A 26,066-nucleotide genomic window follows, 5' to 3' on the forward strand; every position below is an offset into this window, starting at 1 on the left:
GCCCAGGTGCCAGCAAGGTGGCTTGCAGCCCAGGCAAAGCTTCCCACCCTTCCCGCACGTTCTGCATCATCCCATGCCGATTCACTTCACAGAATTTACTTTTACCCTGCTAAATGCCACTAAACCTTCAAATTAATCCTCCCATTACAGGACTTCCTTTGATGTCAAAGGGGGAATTTTTTTTGATGGCAAAGGGGGATTTTTCCCCCCTGGTGTAATTCCTATTTTTTTCCCCCCCTTTTTAGGCACAAGAGATTCCTGCCAGATGCATGACTTGTGGAGGCAGCTCCCACACAAGGTATTTATATATTTATATGTATATGATGGGAACGTGGCATTGAAAGACCTGAAGTTTCAGGCAGAAGATAAGGGGAATTTCCCATTTCCTATTTGTTTCAGTGGAAGTTGCCCGGGAAGAGTCTGCAGCAGGACTAGGACCAAAAGCTGCAAGTTATGGCACTGGAAAGTAGCTCCTTAAGATAAACATGTCCAGGGAAAACTTCGGCTATTTAACTCTATGACTGACCAAGTTTCGATGCCTGGGAACGATCCCTGGCACTGCTTAAATTACAGGGATGGGTAAAGCAGATCCGCTCCAGCCATGCATATGTTTCTCACTGAGCATCTTGGGTGCTACTGGGATTGCTGGGCTGAACATCCCAGCACGGGGCCAGAATCGCTGGATAATGCTCAGGAAGCTGGTGCCTATGGGTAGTGCTAAGGGAGCTTTCTGTAATAGCTAGTAATGATAGAACAGGTGGGTTTATTCAAGGTTTCAATCAGTTTTTATGAATTACTAGGAAAAAGGGGATACAACTGCAGAGCTCTTTACTGAAAATGTTATGAAATAGTCTATATAATTCAACAGCGAAGTGTGTTCTTGCTAATAACTCATTGCATGGAGAACATAGGCTCCTCTCCCAACATAACACTGGGCTCTCCTGGAAATGGAAAATGAGCCAGCCGTGCCCCAGTAGCTCAGGTCTGCGTGCCCCCCTGCCCAGCAATCCCCCACCGCCGTGCCATGGCTTCGATCTGCTCCCGGAGTGCCTGTGCCCAATCCTGTCCCCGCTCCAGGGGAGTGGACCTGGTCTCCATCGCTCTTAAGGCAGTGATTTCAGGGGGGACCTGGGGAACCAGGCCAGCTCGGAGCAGAGCATCCTGAAATTTGGCTGCGGAGGCTGGAGCTAAGCAACACCGGGGCATGCTGAAAAGGAAAGAAAAGCAAGAAAACTTTTGATGTAAGCGAGCCCTGAGGTGGAGGTGCTGCAGGAGCAAAGGGAGAATTGATGCTCTGGTCCCCGACGGTCCCACCGCAGCTTTCCTTACCTGTTCGGCTGCGAGTAGTGGTAGTGAGCAGCCACAGCAGAGTGGGGACACAGCAGGTAGCGGTTTTCCTCCCAGCAGCGCTGCATGGCTCGCACGATGTCCTCGTCGGAGGCTGAGCATGAGCGTAGGGTCTCAGAGAGCTGCGGCCCCAGGGGAAAGGTTTGGGTTTGCACAGGGCATCGCCACCCCATGGGTATCCAGCCGGGCTTGTGCCACGGGCAGTCGGAAAAAGCAGTTGGAAATAGGGATGCTGGAGGATGGGGTTCCTTAGGGACTGAAGGAAAAGGGGTTGCTGCTGCAGCCGGCAGATGAGGCACTGCTGGAAAAGGCCACAGGTCCGGGGTGCGAGCAAGGGGTTTCCATCCCCAGGTGCTGGGAGCGTGGGAGGAGAGGAGCTGAGATTCAGCCCCTCAGCTCTGCACTGCTATTTGCAGGCTCCAAGGGAGTTTCTGAGAGCTTGTAAAACCCACCCCAGTGTAATAGCTCTTCTTTCTTTTAATAATGCATTTTTTTAGTATTTATTTTGCTTCTGCGCAAGCAGGAGCGGGTGCCGGGCAAAGGATGCTCAGTGGGGGACAACATGTGTTGGATGGGAAGAGGCAGGACTTTGCATTTGGCCAAAAAAACCTCACAACTCATGTGTTTGTTTTCCTCTTGTACTTCTCTCAGCTTTGTGTTTGTGCTCCCATTTGGGACAACGATGAATTGCAGCACCGATCCCAGCAGACACACTCCCAAAGGGCACATTCGGTTTGTGCTGGCACCTCCTGCACGAAGCCTCGGTGCACAGCTGATGCCGGCACTGGAGTGGTTGCATGTTCTACTTAAATAATTGTAGGCAGTTTTTAATCAGTTTTGCAAAGAAGAAAGAGGTTTCTTTCAAAAAAAAAAATCAAAAAGGGGGTTTTAACATCTCCATGCGCACACACTGATATAAAACTCCTCTGGCCTCACACTTAAGTTTTTGGTTGGAAACTCTCCACTATGATTTTTTTATTCTGAAAATGAGTTGAAAACAACTGGTAGCAGTAAATCTCCTTACACAGGTATACACACGGCACCGCATGCGTGAGGAACTGACCTTTCTGTGCAAATCCTCCGGCAGCTTAAGGCTTTTTGACACGCTGAATCGCTCCATCAGCATTTTTGTCAGGCGGCTGTCGGAGCCCAAGAGTAGCCAGAGGATCCTCTCCATGTTGTAAGGCTCCTGGGATAACAAGGCAATAGGTGAGCAGCGGAAATTTGAGCATCTTTAGCAGGGGGAGAGCAACTGTGTGGATTCTCTGATGTCTAATTAGGGTTGAGGTCCTACTGCCACGTTTTTCTTGGTGGCAGCTGGGGTGGGCTTTGTGTCTTCCCTCCGCATACCTACATCCCAACACAAGTCTTTGAGACCTCTGACCTGTCAGAGCAGTCTGGCAGTGACCATCGAATTAAAAAAAAAAACCCTAATGAAGGGATCACTGATAAATCAACAGTGTGACCACATCTGTACAATCACCTTGAGGAACCCAGGCTAATAACACACTATGTATTTGAGAACCAGAAATATCCAGCTGTTTACTCGGTGTTGTAGATGCTGCTGTGAGTCACCCAGCTCCCGCGTGACTTAATGAGACACCCAGCTCCCTGTGGGGCTGACTGATAATCTTTATGAACGTATAAGGCACATATAGGGCCTGACTGGCCTGTATGGCTATGTAGCAATCGGCGTTGCAACACTGCAGCAAAACTTGGTGCAAGACCGTACAGGAGGGTCCCAAACGAGTTTCACTGCTCACTGTCTCATTGCTGCATGCTCACAAGCACCAGGAAACGTTCATCCAGGTGATTTGGCCAAGATACTTTGTAGGAACGGACAGGACAAGGGGCACTGACTACGGAGTCCTCATCACATCTCCTGGGTTCAAGTCCTGGTCTTGGATGAGCTCTTTCTATCTTTTAGGAGCTGACAGTGCCTGTGACCTTTTGTCTCTCCATCCTGTCCTACCTTGGTGAGTCATCAGGACTTATTCAGCCTTTCGTGTCCTAATCTGGGTGGTTTATGGCCCGAGTCCTGTTCTTCATCTTCCCACCACCATCTCCCAGAGCCTCCAGCCTGTAATCTTCAGTCTAGTCTGGGTGTAGCCTGCCCTTTGCTTTAGGCTGTCCCCTGGTTTAGTCTGTCCTCTGCTTCCAAACCTGGCTGTCCTGAGAAACTACGTGTCAGCCTGCCTGGACTTCGATGACCTGCTACTGGAGGTGCCTCCAGCACCGTCCTCCTGACACCCCTTCTCCTGCTCCCACATCCAGACCTTCCCCTTCACCCTCCATGCCTTATGGTTTCCACTACAGGTCACTACATTGGCACCAGTAAGTCAAACTGGGCCAGGACACTGGTGCAAGCACTGGCCTTGCCATTTAAGTTATTAGCCAGCTCTCTGGTCTGGTTTTGTCCCATGCTGCTAGAGTTGTCCAGGAGAACGTTGGGGCCCAGTTTGGAGGACAGGTCATGCTGGGGACCGTTCCTAAGGAAAGCTGTGGTGTGTGGACATGAGCTGCATGGTGCTTCCTGACCTCAGGGCCAGAGAACAGCCCCTGTTTGGCTTTAGGTACTGCAAAGACACAGCATCTGCTGTGATTCTCCTGGGATTGCTCCTTACAAGGCTCATGCACACTAGACTTTCTGCTTCACCTTCAACTCTTCAGTTAGTGTTTAACTGGAAAGTTTTCTCTGCTTTAGCTTAGTCTGCAGAAGAGGCAACCTAAAGAGGTTGTGCACTCTCCATCCTTGAAGGCTTCCAACCCCTGGCTGGACAAAGCCCTGAGCAACCCTGTCTGACCTCAGGGCTGACCTTGCTTTGAGCAGGTCCCAAATACAGACCTCCTAAATACCCCTCCAGCATGACTGATCTGTTGAGCTATGGAAATATTTGCATGGATGCTTCAGATGTGAGCTGAACAATGATGTCCCATGAAGAGGGATGTGCAGAGGGATACACCCATCCAGCTCCTCGGGAATCTCTGAGGAGCCCAAAAAATTCATGCCTCAGAAGGAAAGTCAAGCTGCAGACCACAGCAGCCTGGTGATGGGGGGATAATGACTTAGTGACTGCAAAGCACGGCAGTTCCTCCAGGCTCCCAGGTCCTCCTAATGTGTTTGAACAGCTTTTGGAAAATCCAGGTAGCTTAAGGCCACAGTGATCCAACACCAAGCGTTTCACGCTTTGGTCACTTGTTTGGAAGCAGATCCAATCCCTGTGGATCACAGGGTAGGTATGAAATGGGAGGTATTTGCTTCCAGGTGTTTGGTTTCTGTACCTTCATGACTTTTCATTTCTGAGGCCTTTGCCTGCCTGCTGAGACTTGTTTTGCTCTGAGCAAGCAGCAGATGGCCATAGATGAGGCATTTCTTCTGGACTTCCCTACCTTCTTCCTGGTCTCTTCTCTTGCTTTTGGTGGAGCCTTTCAGAAGCATCAACAAAACGCCTGAGACATGATGGGATTTATAATTTTCCAAGTGTCACATTTTGAGAAAACATCCCTCTTGCTAACCTTGCACATAACAAAACCCCAGAAACCCAGCATTTAAGAATGAAAATTACAAAGTCAAGCCCTGAAAAGCGAGGAGGAAGGTGTTTGATCTATCTCAGCTCAGCAGTCTGCAGCATAAATGCTCAATATGAGTCACACCTCTTAATGCATCACTGAGAGGCACTGCCAGTGGCAGAATTATGCTTTCACAAACCAGGTAGAACAGAGTACAAGGAAAAAAATTATAAAAATATATATTTGGTATTTTCCCATTTTGGCCAATTCCTTACATACCTGAATATCCATGGCTGATGCTAATGTAGACTTCACGCTCTCTGACAGTGAGAAATCTCCATGTTGAACAGTCCTATGAATGATGTCATTGCTGTTAACCACGGCAACAAGTTGAATCGGGAGACCCATTTTCTGGGCAATACAGCCAGCTAGAAAAAAAGTGAAAAAATACATGCATGCCTGATGAAGAAACATTCAAGGGAGATTTAGCAAAGAAGTCATTGTACAAAGTGATTGAGCATACAGGTCAGAAGCAGACACAAGCGACATTCCCTAATGGACTCTGAGATACCCGTCTTTAACATTTTGATAGAGCACCAGATTATAAAATCCAGGGATGCAATGCTCCACCTGCCATCGAACACTGACCCTTGGGCATCTCCACATTTAAAGATGGATGGGAAGGGGACCAAGAGGTCAGACAGCTGCTGTTCAAGGAAGAGAAATGAAAGTTTGGGGCTCTTGCAGCTTGTTTATGCTGCCTTAGATGGGCAGCCTGGAAGTGCAGTGAATGCAATTGAGTACATTGAATCCTTTATTGCTTTCATAAGACAGTTGTATGCCTATTTTGGGATTGAGGCAATCAAGGACTCACATTTAGAAGGCCAGATTATGCAATTAAGAGTGGTTCTCTTGACTGCACGCTACCATGCAAACCAGAGTAGGAACAGGCAGGACTCCACACCTCTGTAAATGTCTCATTTAGGAAACCAGAGCCACAGTATTTTCCCTCTTTTCTGGATCAAACACATTCTGTCCTCTTCTAATGTGCTCATCCTGAAGATAGCTACAGTCATCATCAAAGGGTGGTTTGGGATTTTCTGCACCTTGCAAATCATCAGTGACACCCGAATGAGTAATAGCCATACATGAGTAATAAAATGTAAGTGGTTCTGAAGAAATCCTACCAGAGAGTGGGTGTTTTAATAAATAGCAATACCCAGTATCTGTAAAGTGCTTTTAGTCCATAGCTCACAGCACTCTCTCTCTTCCTTATCTAACCTATCTTTTTTTCCCTTCACCTGTGATATTTCCTCCTCCTCCTGTTGGCACAACAATTTCCACCATTGGCAGGGGGGTGGTATCCAGGGATGGGGCGCACTGAAAGTAAGCATAGAAGTGGTGAGCAATCTGCACCATAATCCTAGACCAATTGACCGAATTCAAGCTCATCAGATTGTATTTTCTGGCAAAATCGACATCAGCGAACAGTTCCTTGATGGGCTCATCGATTTCATCGCTGTTCCCATGAGCTGTCAAAAGGAGAATGGAAAGATTAGATCTGCCAACATCAGCGCATCAGGCACAAGGTATTTCTGCTCAGAAATAGGGCCAGTCTCAAGCCCTGGGGTTTTCTGCGGCCAGGGCCGTCCTGAGCTGCCCATCTGCCTCAGGGGTTGAGTAGCACCGCGTGGATGCCGGGTGGTTTCTGCAGACACTGCACTCTGGGCTCCTGCTTATACCAAGTATATATTTGCCAGGATGGCAAATGCCTGCATCCCCTCTGAGATGCCAAGGTGAGACCTGGCTGAGCGGAGGAGTCCATGGGACAGCTCAAGCATCCAGTGGTGATTCCGAACCATGGGGACGGCACAGCGGTAGGGGATGGACCACCCGTGAAGGTGAGGGGACAGAGGGAAGGGGAGACTCTTGATCCTTTTAGTGCCAAGAAACGGTGCTGAATTCAGTGCAGCTAAACACCAGCCACCTGCATGGAGGCAGCTTTGATCTGTGGCCAGGAGAAAAGGAAGCCTTGAACCACTTGGTCATCAAATTGGGGATGTCTGCTACAGGCTCCTGCGAGCCAGATGTCTGGGCATGGTGACCACGATGGCAATGACCCAGCTGGCTGCAACTGCTAAAGCAGCTGGCCCCTGAGACTTTTAGGGTCATGGTTTTGACACAGCAAGGCCATAAACTGGGCAGTCCAACAGCAGTGCCAACCAGCAAAGACGTGGACGTTGTCTTCAATGACAGTGGTCATCTGAAGTTCCTGTATCTCGGTGCAGAACCCCTTGGGCAGCACAACAAAGATGTCCATGTTCTTCTGCCCTCTCACACTCTCGATGGCCGAGCTCCCCGTGTCCCCAGAAGTCCCTGTTTCAAAGTGAGGGAGAACCAAAAAAAGCAAAAAATTGATGCGTCAGTCAAACGTGCATCTCTGCAATTTAAGAAAAAATGCAGAGATGCTCCATGAGATGTTATTGTGGCCCCAGCATTGCCTGGAGATCACTCACCAGCCACCCACAAGGCAAATACTACCCTGGGGCATCAATGGGAAGGGCCATGGGATGACAGTCGTCAAGGTAAAAACCTGCCCAGAAATTTTACCCCCACAAAGAGGCATACTCACCCACCAGAATAGTGACGTGCTGCTTTTTTTTCTCCAAGAAGTACTGTAAAAACTGTCCTGTGCAGGACAAGGACAGATCCTTAAATGCGTAAGTAACCCCATGCCAGAGCTCCAAAACATTCAGCCCATCTTTCAGCCTGGACAGATGGACGATGTCCTTGTGTCTGAACCTGCTGAAGGCCCTGTCAATCAGGTCTAGAGGGAAAATGGTTAGAGGGGCTGTTAGATTGGGTAGAGGAGTATTTTTCTGACTCATGGTTTCCTGCATCTGTGCTCTTCAAGCTCCTGGGAAGCTTTCTGCACACCCTAAGACTCTCAGTTACTGGAGATGTGACAGATATCCAACAAGTTATTCTTAGTTATTAGGAATAAACCAGCCCAGCTTCATTGTGTTCGATAGCTCTAGGGCAAGTAACCCCAGAGGACATCTGACACAATCAGAGCAAACTGTGTTAACACACAAAATACAGGAAACCCAAATTTTATCATAACACACCGTTGAGACAGAGGTTGTAGCTGCCCTCTGGTGGAAGTGATAGCTGTTAAGTGTTAAAAACATTAAAAATCAGATCTCGGCGAGAGCGTGGAGCAGCAGAAAGCTCTGGTGGGAGGGCAGGTCAGCAGAGCAGCAGGGTCCCCCAGCAACAAGCAGGGCCATGGCATCAGCCATCGCGATTGCGGTCACCGGAATCCCTATTTGCACACAGGGGACACCTTTTCCAGGAGGTAACAAATACCGGCGGGGTGGCAGAGAAGAATAGGGTAGAGAAAGGAGCAGGCAATGGTGCAGCAGGCTCCATCCTCTGGGGGGTGTGCGAAGAGGAGGGGGCAAAGGCGGGCAAATGCATCTGAACACCCCAAAATCCTCGTGCACACCCCGGCGAGCAGCTCTCTGCACGGTTGAGGCTCACCGTGGAGCGTGCTCGGCGGGACCAGCTCAGCCGTGATGAAGAGGGAGCACAGCTCCTTCACCAGCTCCCGGTAGGGAAGGCGGCTCCACCTCCGAAGGGTGTCCCGGTCCAGCGAGGGGATGCGCTGGGGCATGAAGAGGCCCCCGTCGGGTGCATAGCCGGAGAAGAGGGCTCCCTCGAAGTCGACGGCCCCTGCACCTCCCCGCGTGCTGACGTACTCCATGGGTGCTGGGGGAAGGCACCGCAGTCACTGCCACGGCCCCAGAGCATCCCCCCTCCAGCGGGACCAGCCCCACATCCCAAGCTGACTCCCCCCAAAACTTCCCAGGTGGACAGACAGAACTCCTCAGGGAAGAAAACGCCTCTTCCCCTGGAAAAAAAAAAAAATCTCACAGCGTGGGGAGTTAGAGCAGACAGAGCCGGCGGAGGACACGCAGCATTTTGCAGGCAGTGGAAACGCTGCCCGAGATTTGCACCGAGGTGGCTGGAGCCTCCTCGTCCCGCTTTCCCTGCGCCCTTCCCACCCTGCCCCGGAGACACTTCTCAGGCTGAGCAAAAGCCCCGACAGCGCAGAAGTCACTGCGCAAGTACGTCATGTCCCCTGCAGGCTATTTGCAAAAGCTGGAGTTTAAAAATTTTAAAAAAAAAAAAAAAAAAAAAGAATAAATAAATATGTTTTTAGAGCAGGTTGATTTTGCTCAAAGGGGTTAAACTAAGGACAGGATTTAACTCAGTGTAGGAAAGGCTGAGCTAAATCCACCAGATTCACGCAAATCCCACGGAGCAGCTGCCGGCGTTGCCGGAGAGCCCCCTCTCGCCCCGATCCCATGAACCCCCCCAAGCCGTTCCCACCTCAGGCACTCCGGCCGGACGGTGCAGCCCCTCGGCACGGCCACAGGCCTCCTGACCCCACGCAGGGCCAAGAAAGCGGCCAAGCGACCCCCTGCCACCACCGCCACTTGTAACCCGGTCACCCTTTGCGCTTGTGCTCACGGAAAAATTCTCCCCGTCGCAACCCGCCAACGTTTCCCCTCGCTGCGGCAAGGGGCAGCGAGCATGAGCTGCAGCTGGGGAGGAATCTAGTTAAATATTAGGAGATAGATTTTAACCCTGAGGGTGATCAAGGACGGGGCGTAGAGAGCTTCTCGTCTCCGGTATTACCGCAGAGAAACTCAAAATTCAACTGGGGAAGCACCGAGCCACCTGATTTAACTGTGAGGTTGGGCTTAAATTTGAGATTGAACCTGCTTAAAGCAGGGTTTGGGTCAGAAGCCTGCAGAGGTCCCTTCCAACTAAAATCAGTCTTTAAATCAGCTGTGCAAAGCCTAGTGTTCAACCTGCGAGGCTGGGATGTCATAACAGTCCCATCCCACCGATGGGGAAACTGAGGCACGGGAGGGAGAGGGGACGTGCACGAGGCTGCGCAAAAAAACTCAGTTCTCCTTTGCAGGGAAGGGCTGTGCACCCCTTCCTTTTTAGTTTAATCAATAATAAGTGGGTTTTGAAGGGCAAGGTCAGCACAGGACTGGTGGCTGCGTGGACCCGGGGTGCTGCTGGACCGCGTGCAGGGACTTCAGCCCAGGAAGGCAAGGTGCAGAGGTACAAAGAATGGCTGATAACAGCCAGCCACGAGTCAGGAAGCCCGTGTCTGCAATAAAGGACACGTAGCCTGCCAAAGCATCAGAGTCCGACCCGACACGCTTTGCCTCTTTAGCTCTGGTGAGTAACTGGAGCCGTGAGAAAAGTCTCTGGTCCAGTTCTTGCCCTGGGCACTGATGGGGAAATGGGCTTTTTCTACACCCAGCATCCAAAAAGGAGGGTTTCTGCAAGCTCCTCAGTGGGAAGCAGAAGCTGAATTTCAGGCTCTGGGCAAAGTTGCCCGTGATTGAGTTGCTCAAGGTCGAACAGGGCAGCTGTAGCAGAGCAGGAAGCAAACAGCAGCTTTTTAATTATAGAACTGAGCTTACCCAGTGGGCCAGAGCACTGTTAATAGTCTCCATTTTCTGATGACCTCTAGGAAATCAGCTAGAAAGGGAGCTACTTATCTATAATTATAAAAGTTTTATCACCCAACCAGCCTGCATCTCCCCACCATAGGGAGACCTCCGTGTTCAGTGTTTCTCATTACATTGCAAAGACGAAGCCTGAGCCACCCAAACCTGCTGTGGCCCCGGGGTCCTCCCCATACCCACAGCCCCCAGGTCCTCACGGCACATTGGCATGTAGTGGGGTGCTGACCCTGTAACGGGCACCTCTCCCCATCCCAGGTGTGCATCCAGGTCCTTCCACAAGGTGCTGGAAAAAACACACAGCAGGGTTGGACCTTGTTCTTCAGGGATGCCTCAGGTTTAAATCGGTGGTGAAACCTCCCCAGGGCCACCCCTGGAGTCACAGAAAGCCTCCAGGGTCACCTGGCCAGTGGAGGCGAGTGGCCGATGTCCCTGAAACAGAGCCTTAGCTCCCCATCGTGGGCCAGTGGTAGCTGACGACACAAAAAAATTCAAGTAGAATCTCTGGGCAAAGAAGTGACATACTAGAAATAAAGAAAATACTAAAAGCTGCAGGATACACAATTTGCCTCCTCTACTCTAACCTCTCCCACAACGGTGTGCCAAGGTGAATTCAGGATTTTCCTTCCTTGCAGCAGTCTCTGCCCACGCAGAGGCAGAGCACACTTTGAGCCCAGCTCAAATTTAGGCTAGAATGAGGACAGGATCAAATCCCCAGGAAAAGCTGCACAAGCTGGTAGTTCTTATTACCAATGTAATAATTTAATATCACCAATGTGCAGCTGATCATCTCCACGAGGGTCAGCCAGCACACCCCAATGGGACCTCACCTACTCCCACCACCATTAGACTTTATGCCTCTGGGCATTTACTTACCATATGTCTGATTCTTTTAATGTGTGCCTTAGCTGTGTGAGATGACTTCACTGATTCATCTAGTTATTTTTTTTTTCAGGTGAAGAGCTTACAATGCGATTGATGATCCCTTTAAGCATTACATCCCTCTGGGGTGCATGCAGGAACTCTGCAAAAAAAAAAAAAGGGTTATACTAGGATACTTGCTGTGCTGCATTTGCAGACAGAAATAGCATCAGGGCTGTTGCCAGCTTTATCTATGCCCTCGGCCTATCAGCGGTGATAGCCCTTGCTAATGAGGTCATCGTTTAATGCTGTGATGGCAGGGGCAGCTTATGTGGCAGCCACAGGTGAGCACAGAACACAGGGCAAGCACCTGGGTCACGCACCAGGAGGACAGTGCCGTTTATTGGGAGGGCTTTTCCCATGCTTGGCCCTGCAATTTCCATGCATTCCAGTTTAGAGTGCCATTTCTTGAATATTATTTTGAATTTTAAAAGAAAGGAGGGGAAGAGAGTGCCCGTGCTGCTGCATGCCAGCCCGTCAGGGCTCATCCACCGCAGCAACAGATCAAGAGCTGAAAAATATAATAGCCTTTAATTAACCTGGTCTTACTCAGTACCTCTATATTCCTGCCGGGATTTGCACTTCCACTTTGGACCTTGTCTGTTCCTGAGCAGTTCGTGCACTTTGGACCCACATGTCAGAAACGAGCTGTAATTGTAAACACCAGCTAAGGCTGCTGTCGGACTTTTCTAGTTTTTTTTTGTACTGCGTCAATTTTACATCCCTCCAGACAGAATTTCCCCAGCCTCCCCACCCACCAAAGGCATCCCAAAGCGTGGCGAGGCCTGAGGAAGCAGAAGGGCACATACACCAGCGAGAAGCCAATTTTTCCCTGCACAAGCCCCCCCCCCCTCCAAAATTCCAGGTCTCACCCCAGAGCGTTGCAGCACCCGAAGGAAAGCACCGCAACCCTCTCAGCTTCGTCTTTGCTGAGCAGTTTTCTATCCTCTCCTGGAACGGGCCCCTCTATACGTCCCAAGCACAAGCAAGGCGTTGGGTTTGGGTGCCCTTTCCATCTCCCCCCACCCCAGCAGAGCATCCCACGGACCCCCGCGAGTCCCCGTGTCACTAGATGGCGGCAGCGCCTTGCGCCCACGGAGGAGATGCACGAAGGCTGCAACCTCGGGGATGCCTTGCTCTGCTCGCACCCAGCCTTTCCCACCTTCCCACTGGTCCCTCCGCCTTTCGGGCCACGGAAACCCAGCCATCCCACTGGGATTTCAAGGAAGAGCAGGGAAACGTTTCTCCAAAGAGGTCCATTTTGGAGGCGAGGAAGAGGAGGCACGGGCGACGTCCGGCGGTGGGAGGTCGGGCTGCGAAGCTGGGTGGCCTGAGCCGACGCAAGAGCTCGTCGAGGTGGGAAGGGGGTTCTCCGTGTTCACCCCATCTTCTCCCCGAGATCCATCCTGGGGTTTTATCACCCTCCTTCCAGCAGGGTCTCTCCTTCCCTGGGGGTCTCTGGAGCCTACCCCCAGGGACAGACTCAGAAAGGGGCACGTGGAAAGACCCCCAACTCGCAACCAGGACCAGAGCACGCCAAATTTAATAAAACGGCATCACATAAGCCCGAGCAGCACAAAAATCTCCCCATATCTCCCAGTCCTGTCTCTGTCTGCAAGCTCTCTGGTGTCTGAAAACCATATACAAACAAAATGCTTTCAGAGCTCTAAGTGACCCAAGCAACTCCAGGCAGGTCCAGTAAGCAAGTGATAAGGACATTTGGGGTTTTGCAATGCCATTTACTATCCCATACAGAGTATGACCCAGTGGGAAGCGTGTTATGTTGCCCGAGAAAAAATATATAAGCTTGTTGCTGGGGATTTTTGAGGAATTTCTGTGTCCCCTGCCCTCTCATGCACAGAAGTATGAACTTTGGCAGAGAAAACAGGGAGATTCCTGGTAAAAACTGTAAGGTTTTGGCCAGAAATCAAACTATTTCAGTTCTGCCTTTCTCAGAGGCAGACCCACACGTTGGTGAGGTTTGGAGATCCATAGCAGGAAGGGGGCTAGGAAAGTTTGCAGAGAGTGTCTGCAGCTGCACAGGCAAACGTGCACCCAGAATCATTTGTTTGAGCCTCATGTCATGGAGATACAAGGCAGAAATGTACAACTGTAAATGAATTAAAGTGCAAGAACCTGCCCCTTTGTTACGGCAAATGTAGCTCTTTTCCCCTCTTTCTAAATCTGATATAAGTTGCCAGTATCTCAGCTGACATGAGGTAGGACTTCCACGTGGGACACATTTTCTCATCTACAAATGTACACACACACACACACACTTTTCCACCTCCACCTCCGGTGATTTTGCAGGGCAAGGAGCTGCCAGGGCATTGGCTCTTTCCCCACGGCTGGGTGCGATGCTCTTTCCTCACTGCGAGGTGTTTCACAACAAGCTCAAGGACATCCATGTTGTGGTTTGGGTCTTGTAGACCAAAGTGCAGGACCCACTCGTAAAGGCAGAGCAGAAAGGAAATGCGAGGATGGGATTGTGCAATGCTGGCTCCCGCGGTGGGACATTGAAGATGCTATTACCTGCAGAGCGTTGTGCAATCTGGTCCTAATATGCCAAAGTTTACATTAAACCCCAGGGCCAAATTTTATCTCAAAATCTACAGACCCATAGGATATGGGGTCTGGGACCACCCGCTAGGGACTCGACAAGGAAGATGCTGTGGAGGCTGAGCAGTTACAGCATGTTTGCTTTATCAGCTTCTCCAGGTGACTTTGGGAAAGTCAGTCAGGTTCTGTGTGCTCTCTTATGTGCTAAATGGGGATACCTGTGCTCAGAGAGGTGCTTTAACTACAGCAAACACGGCAGCAGCACCAAGCAGGACATGCACGGTGGCAATCCTGGGCTTTGTCCACAGCTCTGGCCTTGCTGGCACCATGGTCACGTCCCATAAAGGATCTCCCTGGTGCTCCATGGTGAACCTGGTGAAAACTCTGGTGCTCTCAGACCCCATGCAACCTCTCTGCCCTCCTTGCAGCAGTGTCCTGCCTCAGCACTAAGCCTCTGGTTGGTGCATAGCTCTTGTGTCATTGCTTTCCCCAGCCAAGGAGCACCATCTGCTAGTCTTGGGGTCTTTTGTTTGGACTTTCCTTTATTTTAAACAGAAACTGTGGTTGTATATTTGGCTGAGAGAGAGACAGGAACGATGGTCTTTGGCACAGCGTATCTGCACATTCACTCTGGAGCGGTGAAGATACCAGGGAGATGATCACCCCGGAGCATGAGGCTCCACTAGATATCATAGGTGTGGGACACCAAGTCAATTGCTTTGACAGCGATACTACATTTATGAAAAGCCATTTCAGGGAACGGGACATTCATATAGTGCGTGTGTGTGGTGAGATGGGTTGCACATCAGGACGGACGTGCAAACAGTAGGGCACGCAGATGTACAGGCTCCTCCTCATGTCTATATGGGCCTGAGAAGCTCTGCTTGACTAATTAGCTGCAACCCACTGTGAGCAGTCATTAAGTGAGCGGCTGTGCTTGATAAATCAGGATAGAGGAGAGCACAGGCCAGCTGGAGACGTGAGCACAGGCCCACAGCGACAGCCAGGTGTCCCTCCAGGATTGGAGCTCATCTGACCATCTGTAGGGTCTTGGAGGCTGCTGCTCTGTGCATCCCAATATGCAAGTCTCCACTTGGTCAGACCAAGGTATATTTATCCCCACTGTGTCTCAGGGGCTTTTCATGCGCCCGGATCAGACGGAGACATCTGCACTGCAGACGTGTGGTGGGGTGAGGTGAAACACATTTGCATTGGTTAAATGTTCATTGGCTCTGCTTTGGGGGACTCTTCCAGACCTTCCTTACTCAAGAATATTAACTGCTAATGGCTCCATTTCTTTCCCAACATTTTCTTTCCCTGCCCTGGCACAAACTAGCTCCATAAGCAACAAGCACCATCTTCAGTCCTTGTCCCCTGACTCCATAAGCTGGGCAGTGGGATGGAGGACACCTTCATCCCACCAAAAGCCAAGCTGCAAGGACAACACATGCCCTCTGAGGGGCTGAGCCAGGGACCACGTGCCCGGAGAGAGGCAACAGCACTACACTGCAGATGTTTGAGGCAAGAGGGTGGGAGGCAAGTGGCAAAGCCAGCAGCTTTATTCCTGCTATAAAGCAAGACCCCGACAGCAAAGGCCAGCTCTTCTGTAAGCTCTGCTCCTCAGGTGGTCATAGGCAAGCAAAGCTCAGGCAGTGATACGTCTCATGCTATCAGTGAAACCGCTGCCTTGCCCTTGAAGAAGCAATATTGAGCCTTTGCTCCCTTTGGGACCTTTGTAAAAGAGTTGACAAGGGCTGAGGGCTGGCCTTTGCTGAATTTTGGCATTAATGAAAAGCTTTATCAAGCAGCAGCGCTCTGTACAAGCTGCCGCTTTCGGCAGTCTTATCAAGGCTCTGATAATGGCATATCTAATCTAAACCAATATGAACTGGTGCTTGCATGTCTACGGCTTGGAAGTTACAGCTTGGAGGCAGCCAGCACCCAGGAGACTGCCACAGCTGTTTTAAAAAGAGAAAAATGTAGGAAAGGTGCCGTATTTCATCTCAGTGCTGTCTTGGTAATGCAGCACAATGAAAACTTGGTGGAAACCAAGAGGGACAGAGAGTTGACGGTGGCAGCAGCATCTTTTCCCATCCCATCCAACCTTTTGAAGCAATGCAGTCATGTGGCCTGCTGAAGAAACCTTTGTTCCTCAAGGTTAAAGATAATCAGACCAAAGATGTGAAAACTAGGCAGCAGACCAAGTTCCCAGGTACAAGCAGAGCAGAAATAGGGATCACCCAGGCAATAATGTGGGTTGAGAAAGAGGGAAGCCCACCTGGGGATCTGTGATTGGCAAGCTTGTGTCCAAGCTCTTCAAAAAATGGCTAGGGGTTTTGGGGTGTCCAACTGGATCTGCATTAGAGAAATCCACAACTAAATCAGCAAAAGCCCTGGCTTGTAGCCTTTCACATTTGGGCTAAGAAAAATTCAGCGTAGAGCCCAGTCCCAGATTCCCAAAGCACTGAGGTGAAACCAAAGGCTTCACAAAGTCTCGGGAGTCATTGGTGGGATGGATAAGAAGAGCAGAAGAGATAGAGGAGACGTGCATGAAGACATTCCCAGACCTCCACAAGGCTGCCAGGTACCCCGTCCTGGGCTAGAATGAAGTGCCTCTCCCCACACAGCGCTCCAGCTATAAAGTCCCTTTCATAGTTCAGAGCTTAAATAAGAGCTCTAGTTCAAACTGGAGGAGGCAGAGAAGGATTTTTGCTGCAGGACCCGAGACTCAAAATCCTATTCCCCACCATAACGTCCAAATCATCAAGAAGAAGTGCATGTAGGAGGGTGGTTTCCCAGTGCCCTGGCAGACATGGAGTAAAAGTGGGAGCTGGAACTGGGAATCCCAGGGAAGGGTTGAGGGAAGGTGATAACAGCCTGCAACTGCTCCACGGGCAGCTACAGAGACGACAGGGCCAAACTCTTTTTGATTACGGCAGATGTTACAACATGAGGCACTGGCCACAAATTGCACTTTGGGAGGTTTGGGTTGAGCACCTCTTTTTCAAAAGCTGGGTGGTGCAGCCCCAGGATGGGTACCCAGTGAGGCAGAGAAGGTGGTTTTTGAGGTTTCGCCAAAGCCACGGCTGAGCTGATCTGGTGTTGGTGGTGGTCTTGCTTTGAGCAGGAGGGTGAACCAGAGACCTTCAGAGGTCCCTCCCAAAGTGGCATTTCTTTGATTCATCACCTTGGGACACAGAGCATTTGGATACCTCCATGGCTAGGAGAGACCTCAGAAGATTTGCATGTACATATCTTCGATTCAGGTGCGAAAAGCAGAAATGAGACACTTGGTCCTTTTTTTCTGAAAAGCTTCTAAGATCCTACGCTTTATTTTCAAAGCAACTTAAACACAAAAGTACCCGCTGGCTTCCCACAAGACATGGCTTCCTCAATAATTTTTGAAAATAATCCATGCCTTTTCCTCTTTCTACAAACCAGGTCCAGGTTTTAGGGTATGGATTTAGTCTCAATCAATTGGTCAGTTGACTTGGCCTTCTGTTAATGTAAATCAGGTGCATTTTCTTGGCCCTGGAAAGCTAAAATGATGTCATGTTTTAAAAGATCCTGTATGCTGGTGGGGAGATGTACAAGTATTCTGAACTTTGCTATTGAGATTAAGTTTATCTCACCTGCTGTTTGCTCAGCAGGCCTGGCTAGATAATAATTACCCTGGCCAAATTTCATTCAGTAAAGGTTTCTTCTTTTTTTATAAGAACTTCTGCATTTCTTTACTAGGGGAAATAAAAGCACGCAAGCCTGACAGAACACTTGCAGACAAAACAAAGAGGTTTTATTTTTGATCATTGATCAAAAATCAGTTGGTTGCATTCCAAACTTGCCAGCAGTGATCCATAGTCCACATTTATCCAACACACCGAAGCTGGGTGCATAGATATTTTATATCTATCCACAATAAGTGGAAGAGGAGAGGATGCCTGCAGAAAACAACTTGGGTCCCAAATGGGGTGAATTCTCTCATGAGTTGCCCGTTTCTGCCAACTACTCAAAACAATTTATGGCCAATTACCAAGAGAGTCCTGAAAAATTATATCCCCCTTTTAACATTTGATGGATGACATCCAGACCTTAGGAGCCTGGCCTGCCCAGAGGGAGTTCTCACCCAGTTTCTGGTGGTTTTCTAAGTGGTTTAGCTCCAGATTAGGCATGATAACCATTTAAAAGTCTGTGGTACAAAACCTGGTGGGCTTTTCCAAATCCTTGTCTTAGGCTCAGGTCTCATTAGCTTGGTGGTTGTATCTCCTTTCAAGCTGGAATGGGTCTCCCAGGGAGATTGCGAACCTGGGAAGTCTGTGGTGGCTGAGATGTCAGGCTTCCTCAGGGGCTGGGGAAGATAAGATGCTCCTTCAAGCAGCTAAGATTGGTTTCATCTTGGATAATATGAAACATTTACAAATGCCCTAGGCATGTAGGCTTCATTTGGAGAGGCTGGAGGGGGATAGGCAGCCCCGGGACACTACTCATGACGTGTTTCTCCTATTTCTCACCTTCGACTTACCTCGCTGTCAGCTCAGAGGTAATCATGGCACTGGACGTGGCTGAGATTACCTGAGAAAGGTCTCTCCCTACTGACTTAGTGGTTACCCCTTCTCCCTAGCCTGCATGTGGAAATGGGTGATAACTGGGCATCCCCCCTGGCACTGGGATGTGGTCAGATGTGGCCGGTCTGGGAGTGCATCTCGCTGAAAAATTAATAGAAACCACAACTCCAGGCTGCTCCGGTTGATGACGGTGGGGCGAAAATGAGCCGTACGGAGCTTTCCCATGGTGATCACCCCACAGTGCATTGGGAGCGCTGGGCTCCAAAATGAGCCAGATGATAGAAAAATATTCAGGTGTTTTTTTCAGGTCTGAATCTCTCTCCCCACTGTGCAAAGAGAGGGGACCCGAATTGCCTGGAGGAGCTGCTGGAGGTCCAGAGCATGAATGTGTGGGAGGCACACGTGTGCTTCCAGGTGGTCCGTGGCTGGAGGACATTGCCTGGTGGGAGGCAGGGAACTGCCAGCTCCGGCTGCTGCCAGGACCCGGCCGGAGAGGTCAGTCACCACTGTGCCCATGAAGAAGACACCGAAAAGGGGCATGTGGCAGCACGGCCTCGCGTGACCCCAGGGTATTCACCCAGGGCGGGGGGAAAAAATGAAATGCAATTCCTAAGGTGATGTCATTCCTGTTGGGAAGCGGGGGATAAAAGGGAAAAAAGCTGAAAAGCTGTTTGTTTGGAGAAATTGCTGAATCAGCCCACCCCTCATGAGTGCTCTCTGAACCTGCCTGACGCCCTCCATGGTTTGGAGGGGTGATGTCCTCTGTGGACATCCCCCCCCCCCAGCCAACTTCACCTACCACCCACCCCACCGGCAGAGTTTTTCCCTCTCCTGCCTTGTCAGGCAGACGCTGCCTGTACTAATTAACCAGAAACTGAGGCTAAACCTAGCCCGGGCAGCGTCACTGCGCACCACTGCAGCACAGAGCGTGGAGGAGGGCGGCAGCCCCGGGCTGAGCCTGCAGGATTGGGACAGTCGGCTGCAGAGGGCTCTGACACCATCTCCAGATTGGAAGGAGACAGGGTTTTTTTCATGCTTATCCACGATTTGACTTTTAAAAAGCCAAAGATGCTATGAGAAGGCAGAGTGGAAGAATTGCAAAGAATTGGAGAAGGCATGTGAGTGAAAAAGGGGAAAATCCCTGAGCTGGTGACTTTGGGAGGCAGGAGGAATTCGTTGGGGCAGAGGATGAGATGGGAGCAAGAAGGTGAGCCTGGGAGTCCAGACCCAGAGGGTGGATGCTCAGATGCCGTACAGCAACTCGGGATGCTCAGCCGAGGGGACCACACTGGGAGAGGAGCCCAGCCCCAAGTCCTGCTTTGGAGGGAGGAATTGGGCTCAGCTTGGAGGCTGCTGCTGGCCCTAATTCTGATGTGGCGTTTGGGAGAAGTTCAGCTCTGAGGGCTGGGATGCTCCTTCAGTACGAGTGACTGTGGCTCCTCTGGGGAAAGGAGACGAAAGGTGGTTTTAGTGGTGGCTCCTGGCAATAGCCTTGCTAGATGACTAATGGCACTGGTCCATCTATCCACATGAAACCCCTTTCTTGGAGGCAAGGCCATAGTGATGGAGTCTGAATTAAACTGCAGCCTTCAGCGTGGGCCAATTCAAGCCCAGGATTTCATTTGGAGTCATGTTTTCTCCTTAGGGGACAATGATGATTTTGTGACTACTGCTACACCTGGGTTACACCAAAACCTACCATTACAGAGGACCGCTAGGCATATGAAGGAATTAGCAAGTTAGTGTCTGCCAGCGTGCAGTCACTACTCTTCATGCCAATGCTAAAGACCCAACGTGCACATATCAGTGAATACAAACCCCACCGGTGTCAGCTCCAGGGGACACCATAATCTTTCACTGCTTTCTCCTCTTCCAGATGTGCACTTCCAGACTGCAAGCTCATTAGATGATTTGGCTCGTTCCTCTGATAATTGATCTCTTTGCACAATTTTTTTTTAATAATTGTTTATGGATGCCACGTTGCTACCTCCATAAAATGGGTTTACGGAATTTTCCCTGCCCCCACATTGTAAACTGAGGTCTGTAAAATGTAGAGCAATTTATCACTGACCATTGCCCAGTTTTATGTTAATGTTTGAACATGGCCATAAAATTACATCATCTTACCTCTGACCAACTTTTAAGGCAAAAGGACCTTATAAAACCAAGCTCTGCTTACCAGCAAGGCACCTTCTCTTGTGTTGGGAGCACAGAGAGCTTTTCCATCATGAGCTTCACTGGAAAGTACGAACTCCAGTCCCAGGAAAATTTTGAGCCTTTTATGAAAGCCCTTGGTAAGTGCCTGCATGAGCTATGTGCTGCTTTGCCTCTGCAGATCCCACTGATATTTGGGAATCTACCTGTGCTGATGATGTAGATTGAAAACATCTCTCAGATTTCCTATTTCTGTCTGTGATCTTGCAATTACTGGGGTTTTTTAAATGTATGTGCGTGGAGATGTGATCTCAAAATAGAAGAGAAAGCATCTCTCTGGCTGGTGGCTGGAGGTCAGACGCTGGGTGAAATTTTATGGCTTGCAGGAGAATGGTCCCAGCAAGCTCTGCAGCCACAGGCCAGCACAACAGAGTGCTGCACACACGTGATAAGCCAGCAGGACCTTGGTGGCTTAGGGCAGCTATAGATCTGCTCCGTCAGGCTGTGAAAGTTGACGGCGAGCGGGACATCACTCAGCCCACCGTGCTGCTGCTTAGCGATGCTACAAAGCCCCAGATGCCACCATTCGTTGGAAAAATAGTCGGGGTTGTTTAAATGCTTAATGATGAATGTGGCTAGCTAGATTTCCACCAATGTCCATGGCAGGGAAGGTGCTCCTGCAGAGATTCAAGAGGCTTTGCACTAATTCTGCACAGTTATGTGCTGGAGGGGCTCTACCTGTCAGATCAGCTTCAGGCTTCGAGAGAAGACTTCAGTGAGCTGGTTCTGAGGGAGCCTGAATCTCATAAAAAAACCCACTTGGTTCTCCCATTCTGCCTTGATTTATTCCGTTTTCTCTGCTTGCCTCTCAGTGAAGGAAAGAAAACAGTATTTTTTCTTTCTAATTGATGCTTAGCCAGGAAGTTCTGCTCCCAACCAGGTCAGTGAGACGAGGGAGATGTTTCCACACTGGAATAGAAATCCTCCCAGCTGTGGGTCCCCGAATTCTGCTACATTCATTCAGCAGTAGCAACCTGCCCACCGATGGCTCCAAGGTCCACCTAACGTCTCTTGTTCCCGGGCAGGGCTTCCCGATGATCAGATCCAGAAGGGCAAGGACATCAAGAGCATCTCAGAAATTGTGCAGGATGGAAAAAAGTTCAAGGTTACTGTGACCACTGGCTCCAAAGTGCTGCACAACGAGTTTGTCATCGGGGAGGAGTGTGAGATGGAGATGCTGACAGGAGAGAAAGTCAAGGTGAGTGATCAGCTCCTCCTCTGCCAGGGCTGCAGGGGCTCAGGGATATTAAATTTCCTTTCCAGCCATTCCCTCTGTACTTGAGCAGAGGGAATGACGAGACCACGGGTGTTTATCTGACACAGGGAAAAGACCTGGGTAATTCCCCAGCCTGGTTCTGTCTATCACAGTTTGTGTGCATGATTTAATACAATGGGAAGGGGCTAATTGCTGAAACCAAGTCTCGGATGTGACACCCGCTGCCCTGCAGGTCCTCAGCAAGTCTCTTAGGGACACATTTCTGAAAATGACACTGGAAGCCAGTGTTTTAATAGCCCATTTGGAAAAGGGGGATAGAGATGCTTTGATAAATTTTTCTGACAGCAAAAGGTCTGAAAGATTTGAGATGGAAAAGGGTTGACTTTCTGTCATGTTGCAACATGAAACATACTCCCACCTTTGTTTTGTTGACTTAAAGGTAGTGCAGGAAAGTCAGCCAATGAATCCTAAACCAATAAATCTCTCCTTTTAAGTCCCAGCGGCTGTTAGCTTCTCTGCTAGCCTTTTCCACTGCTTCTGTTTGTACTGGGTGAGATGATTTGGCAAGGTGAGGATCCATCACTCTTCAAATTGGGTCAGCTCCCGTTCCTGGACATTAGTTTCCAATGGTTCGTGAAATGTCAGGACGGCGCCACGGGCAAATATTGCCTCTCACCTCTACCTTGGGAGAAGATGATACTGCAGGGACTTTTGAAAGCAGGAGGGATGATCACCCAGTGAATTGGGCTCTTAGAGCCACACCAGCTATGTCACGATTTCCAGCATCATTGAATTCCCTTGCACATAAACTAGGGGGAAGTGGCTGTTAGAAGAGTTTTACCCTCCATAAAGCAGCAACTCAAGGGCAGATGGACATGTCTTCTAGCTGGACAGACAGATGATCAGAAATGTTTTTTGCTGGGTTATTTATTTGAGTAATTTCAATGATCAGTGACAGCTGCCCTGAGGATGCTGGTGCTGTCTGTAGCCTCTGGAGGCAGAGACTCAGCAGATGTGCCTGTCCCTCTGAGAGCTTTCCAGCCACAAATGAGTATCTGAAAGCTCTTTAAATAGTTTCCCACCTTGACCAAGATTCCCCCCAGCCCCATCCTGTCACCCAGCTCCCCGTCACCCCACCCCAAAGGAGGTTGCTGCAGCAATATGCAATAGGTGGGGGGTGGAGAGGAGTTGACATGGGATGCCCTGACCCAGCTGAGGTGGCTCTGCAGTCCTCTCCTTGGAGGCGTGCAGCTCCCCTTGGTCCGGGTGCTGCATGAGGAGCTGCCCCAAGGAGCATCAGGGCTGCATGGAGGCACCAGCATTGGCAGGGTGAAGAGCCTTCCTTCTTCTTCCTCGAAACTCATGTGTTGGTGTGATGCCAAGGGATGCCAAGGATCCCTGCTGTGGCATCTAACAGTGCGGGAGCCATGAGTCAGTCTCAATCTGAAGGGGAGAGAAGTAGGTACGGCAGCAAAATCACATCCCTGGAGAGGCCAAAGTAAACATCCATACACTTGTGTTGTAGTCACCACCACCACAACCCTCTGTCCTCCTCCTCCCAGGAAAGCCAAAATCACCAGGGGAGCAGCTTGCTCCAAACAGCTTGCAGAGGGGATGGTGGCAACTCAGTACAGAAGGGGAAGGACAAAATGCAAGGGTTGAGATGGTCTCAGCAGCAGCAATAACGTGAATGCCTCTGTCTCCTTCTACCAGGCTGTTGTTCAGATGGAGGGTAACAACAGACTGGTCGCAAACCTGAAAGGGCTGAAATCTGTCACTGAACTCAACGGAGACACCATCACCAATGTAAGTGTAGAAGAAGAGAAAGGCAATGGCTGGAGTAATGGTGCATACAGCTGCCTTCAGCGGCCTGGCCCTAGAAAGCCTACAGAGATGCTGGGGAACTTTGGGAGGTGCTGGAGATGAGCATTTGCTTTGCGCTCAGGCTCTGCAGCCAAAGTTGATCAGTTGGCCAGGCACTGAAGGCAGTTTTTCATTATAGTCTGATCCAAAATGTACTCTTTTAGACCCCAGTAGGCATTGCTGATCAAAGTTTCATATAATAAAGGCATGTTCTCACCCACTCAGCAGTATAGATATGTATGTGTCTGGGCTTGGCACTTTTAAAGAGAGAGGTGCAGCAGACTGATGCCAGTTGAGGGATGCCAGATTATCCCTACCTGCTTTGGGATATTCATGAAGAAATCCAAAGCTTTAATAATTCAGTTTATAGGAGATAGACTGGGGACCAGTCTTGTTTTGATTTGCAAGACCAGATCCTTTCCAAGTAGAGTTTGGAGCCAAGCACCATGAAAAGCTAACACTCTCCATTTGTTTTTCAGACACTGACCATGGGAGACCTCACCTACAAGAGAATCAGCAAGAGAATCTAGAAACCCTGCACACGCCAATCATTTTACTGTGTAAAATGTGTCCATTAAAGTAAAATTTATATTAAAGGCCTCTTCATTATCATCAACCTCTTCCCTGTTGCTATAAAGAGATGCAAGCCTTCAAAACTCACGCAAGCCCTGGTAGAAATTGGGCAACAGGCTGAGGCAAACCTGTGCTCATGTCAGTGAATGGAGCAGGGCTAGGGCACAGGCTCAGAGCCATTGAGTGACCCTCTGAGATGTGCTCCACGCCGATGAGCGTTCTTCCAGCCCTTTCCTGGGGAGAGGTGTCAGTTCTCTGCTGGGGATGTCCCGGTGGGTTGTGCACCCATGGCTGCCCTGGCTGGGTGGGTGGAGGAGCACTGGGCAGGGAAAGGGCTCTGTTCCCTTTTCTTACAAACATGGCCAAAGTGACCCGAAAGGGACTGGCAGGGCCAAAGGATGGGTGGTTTAGGTGGGCTCAAGGAAATGTCAGTGATCCTGCCCAGAAAGCTGCCTTGGGGAAGCGACTAGCATGGGAGCAGTTCGGGTGTCCCAACTGCCATCTTCATCCTCACACCTCTGCAACAGGACCCAGCCCTACAGGCTTTGGCCACACCATCCTCACCTCCTCCCCATTCCTTCCCACCAGCAGGAGGGCCCCAGACAGCCTTCAGACTTGTCCAGTGTGTGTTTCACCCCAAACCACACCTGATAAATTGGGTTGAACTGGAATTGAACACTTCTCCCAGGGTGAAATACAGGGTTTTTTTCCTGGCAGGAGATGGGTGCTGGTTGTTCACAGTGCAGATACAGAAGGAGCACCAAAGTCATCTCCCACACTCTTGCTTGGCACTGGAGGCTGGATGGAGATGTGGTTTGCTGATGAACACAGGAGAGGAAAGCCTTCTTAGCTGCCTTTTCCAAGCCCTGTGCTTTGACAACGATTGGGAATCATCACTGGGAAATTGGTATATAGCTGGTGTGATATACCTAGCTGGGATGATGTTCTTACAACTGCTCAAAGCTGACCAGGATGTTAGGAAAACACCACAAGTGCTTTCTCACCTCCTCCTGCAACCCCAGCATGTGCCACTAAAGGACCACTTTGTCCTCACGTGCATCTCTCCCATGACTCCTCTCTCCTCAGGGAAGGTTTCGATGTTACAGGTCAACATTGATCCTCATGCTGAGAACTGAACCAATATGGATTGTCACACTGGGCATCAGGTGGGCACCTCATGGACAAATGCAAGGGCTTAGCTCAACAGCGCCTAAAAAGCAGATGTTGGCCTCCAGTGAACTCATCTTAGATCTGGAGAAACATCAGCAAAATCACTGAGAAATGTCAAAGAGGAAAAGCCCCAGGTTTGTTTTCTTGCTATTCTGCTGAGGAGCAGGTAGGGCAGTCTTGAACAAACCGTCCCTTTTCATCTTTTGGCTGCCACTGAAGGTCTGGAGCAAACCAGTTGGATTTTAGGTGGGCAGAAAGCAAAGCCTGGTTTTTATCTAGAAATCCTTAGCCACTGCTTTTAGACTTTTCCTTAGCTCCGTTGGCTGCCCACTGGCAGCTAATCCATGGACTATCCCTTTTTTGCTCGGTGTAAAATTGATTAAGCACCTGTCTAAGCTGAAAGGCAGGTGCTGAAAGGCATCAGGGCCCCCAACTCACCCTGAAGGTGAGCAAAGATGGATCCCCCTCCCTGGAAACCACTTGTTCAGTTAGAGCAATCCACACAGCCAGTGCACCACACCAGTGCAACTGGCTTCTGGCACGGACTCATCTCATGTCCATCTGCTGCCATCACTGCAG

The 26,066-nt window shown here is 50.0% G+C and overlaps 2 protein-coding genes across 5 annotated transcripts; one reads left to right on the forward strand and one right to left on the reverse strand.

Moving 5' to 3' along the window:
- Positions 1-738: 738 nt before the first annotated feature.
- On the reverse strand, positions 739-9,393 carry THNSL2 (threonine synthase like 2). Of its 3 annotated transcripts, XM_075048897.1 has the most exons (9): positions 8,794-9,392; positions 8,401-8,628; positions 7,490-7,684; positions 7,081-7,233; positions 6,159-6,389; positions 5,137-5,285; positions 2,411-2,536; positions 1,330-1,469; positions 739-1,207 (listed from the first exon to the last, which is right to left on the reverse strand). In XM_075048897.1, exons 2-9 carry the CDS (start codon positions 8,621-8,623, stop codon positions 979-981), a joined length of 1,446 nt encoding a protein of 481 aa, XP_074904998.1. In that variant the 5' UTR covers positions 8,624-8,628; positions 8,794-9,392; the 3' UTR covers positions 739-978. The 3 variants fall into 3 exon arrangements, with proteins under 3 accessions (XP_074904998.1, XP_074904907.1, XP_074905079.1); XM_075048806.1 differs by having other exon boundaries at positions 8,401-9,393; XM_075048978.1 differs by lacking the exon at positions 7,490-7,684 and having other exon boundaries at positions 8,794-9,390.
- Positions 9,394-19,268: 9,875 nt separating this feature from the next.
- FABP1 (fatty acid binding protein 1) lies at positions 19,269-24,731 on the forward strand. 2 transcript variants are annotated; one of them, XM_075049417.1, is made up of 5 exons: positions 19,269-19,658; positions 20,597-20,745; positions 21,691-21,863; positions 23,595-23,687; positions 24,224-24,731. In XM_075049417.1, the coding sequence occupies exons 1-5, from the start codon at positions 19,645-19,647 to the stop codon at positions 24,272-24,274; spliced, it is 480 nt and encodes a 159-aa protein (XP_074905518.1). In that variant the 5' UTR covers positions 19,269-19,644; the 3' UTR covers positions 24,275-24,731. The 2 variants fall into 2 exon arrangements, with proteins under 2 accessions (XP_074905518.1, XP_074905434.1); XM_075049333.1 differs by having other exon boundaries at positions 23,595-24,731.
- The last annotated feature ends 1,335 nt before the right edge of the window (positions 24,732-26,066 follow it).

The sequence above is a fragment of the Buteo buteo genome, chromosome 1 (genome assembly GCF_964188355.1).
Source record: "Buteo buteo chromosome 1, bButBut1.hap1.1, whole genome shotgun sequence".
NCBI lineage: Eukaryota > Metazoa > Chordata > Aves > Accipitriformes > Accipitridae > Buteo > Buteo buteo.

What these genes read in the sequence shown, in the direction of transcription:
- THNSL2 (XM_075048806.1), bottom strand. Translation starts at nt 8,623, where the DNA reads ATGGAGTACGTCAGCACGCGGGGAGGTGCAGGGGCCGTCGACTTCGAG. An exon ending in CATCAGCCATGGATATTCAG is followed by an intron (nt 2,537 to 5,136) that starts GTATGTAAGGAA and finishes TTGTTATCCCAG; the next exon opens with GAGCCTTACAACATGGAGAG. An exon ending in CGGAGGATTTGCACAGAAAG is followed by an intron (nt 1,470 to 2,410) that starts GTCAGTTCCTCA and finishes CTGGGGCCGCAG; the next exon opens with CTCTCTGAGACCCTACGCTC.
- FABP1 (XM_075049333.1), top strand. An exon ending in GCCTTTTATGAAAGCCCTTG is followed by an intron (nt 20,746 to 21,690) that starts GTAAGTGCCTGC and finishes GTTCCCGGGCAG; the next exon opens with GGCTTCCCGATGATCAGATC. An exon ending in TGACAGGAGAGAAAGTCAAG is followed by an intron (nt 21,864 to 23,594) that starts GTGAGTGATCAG and finishes TCCTTCTACCAG; the next exon opens with GCTGTTGTTCAGATGGAGGG.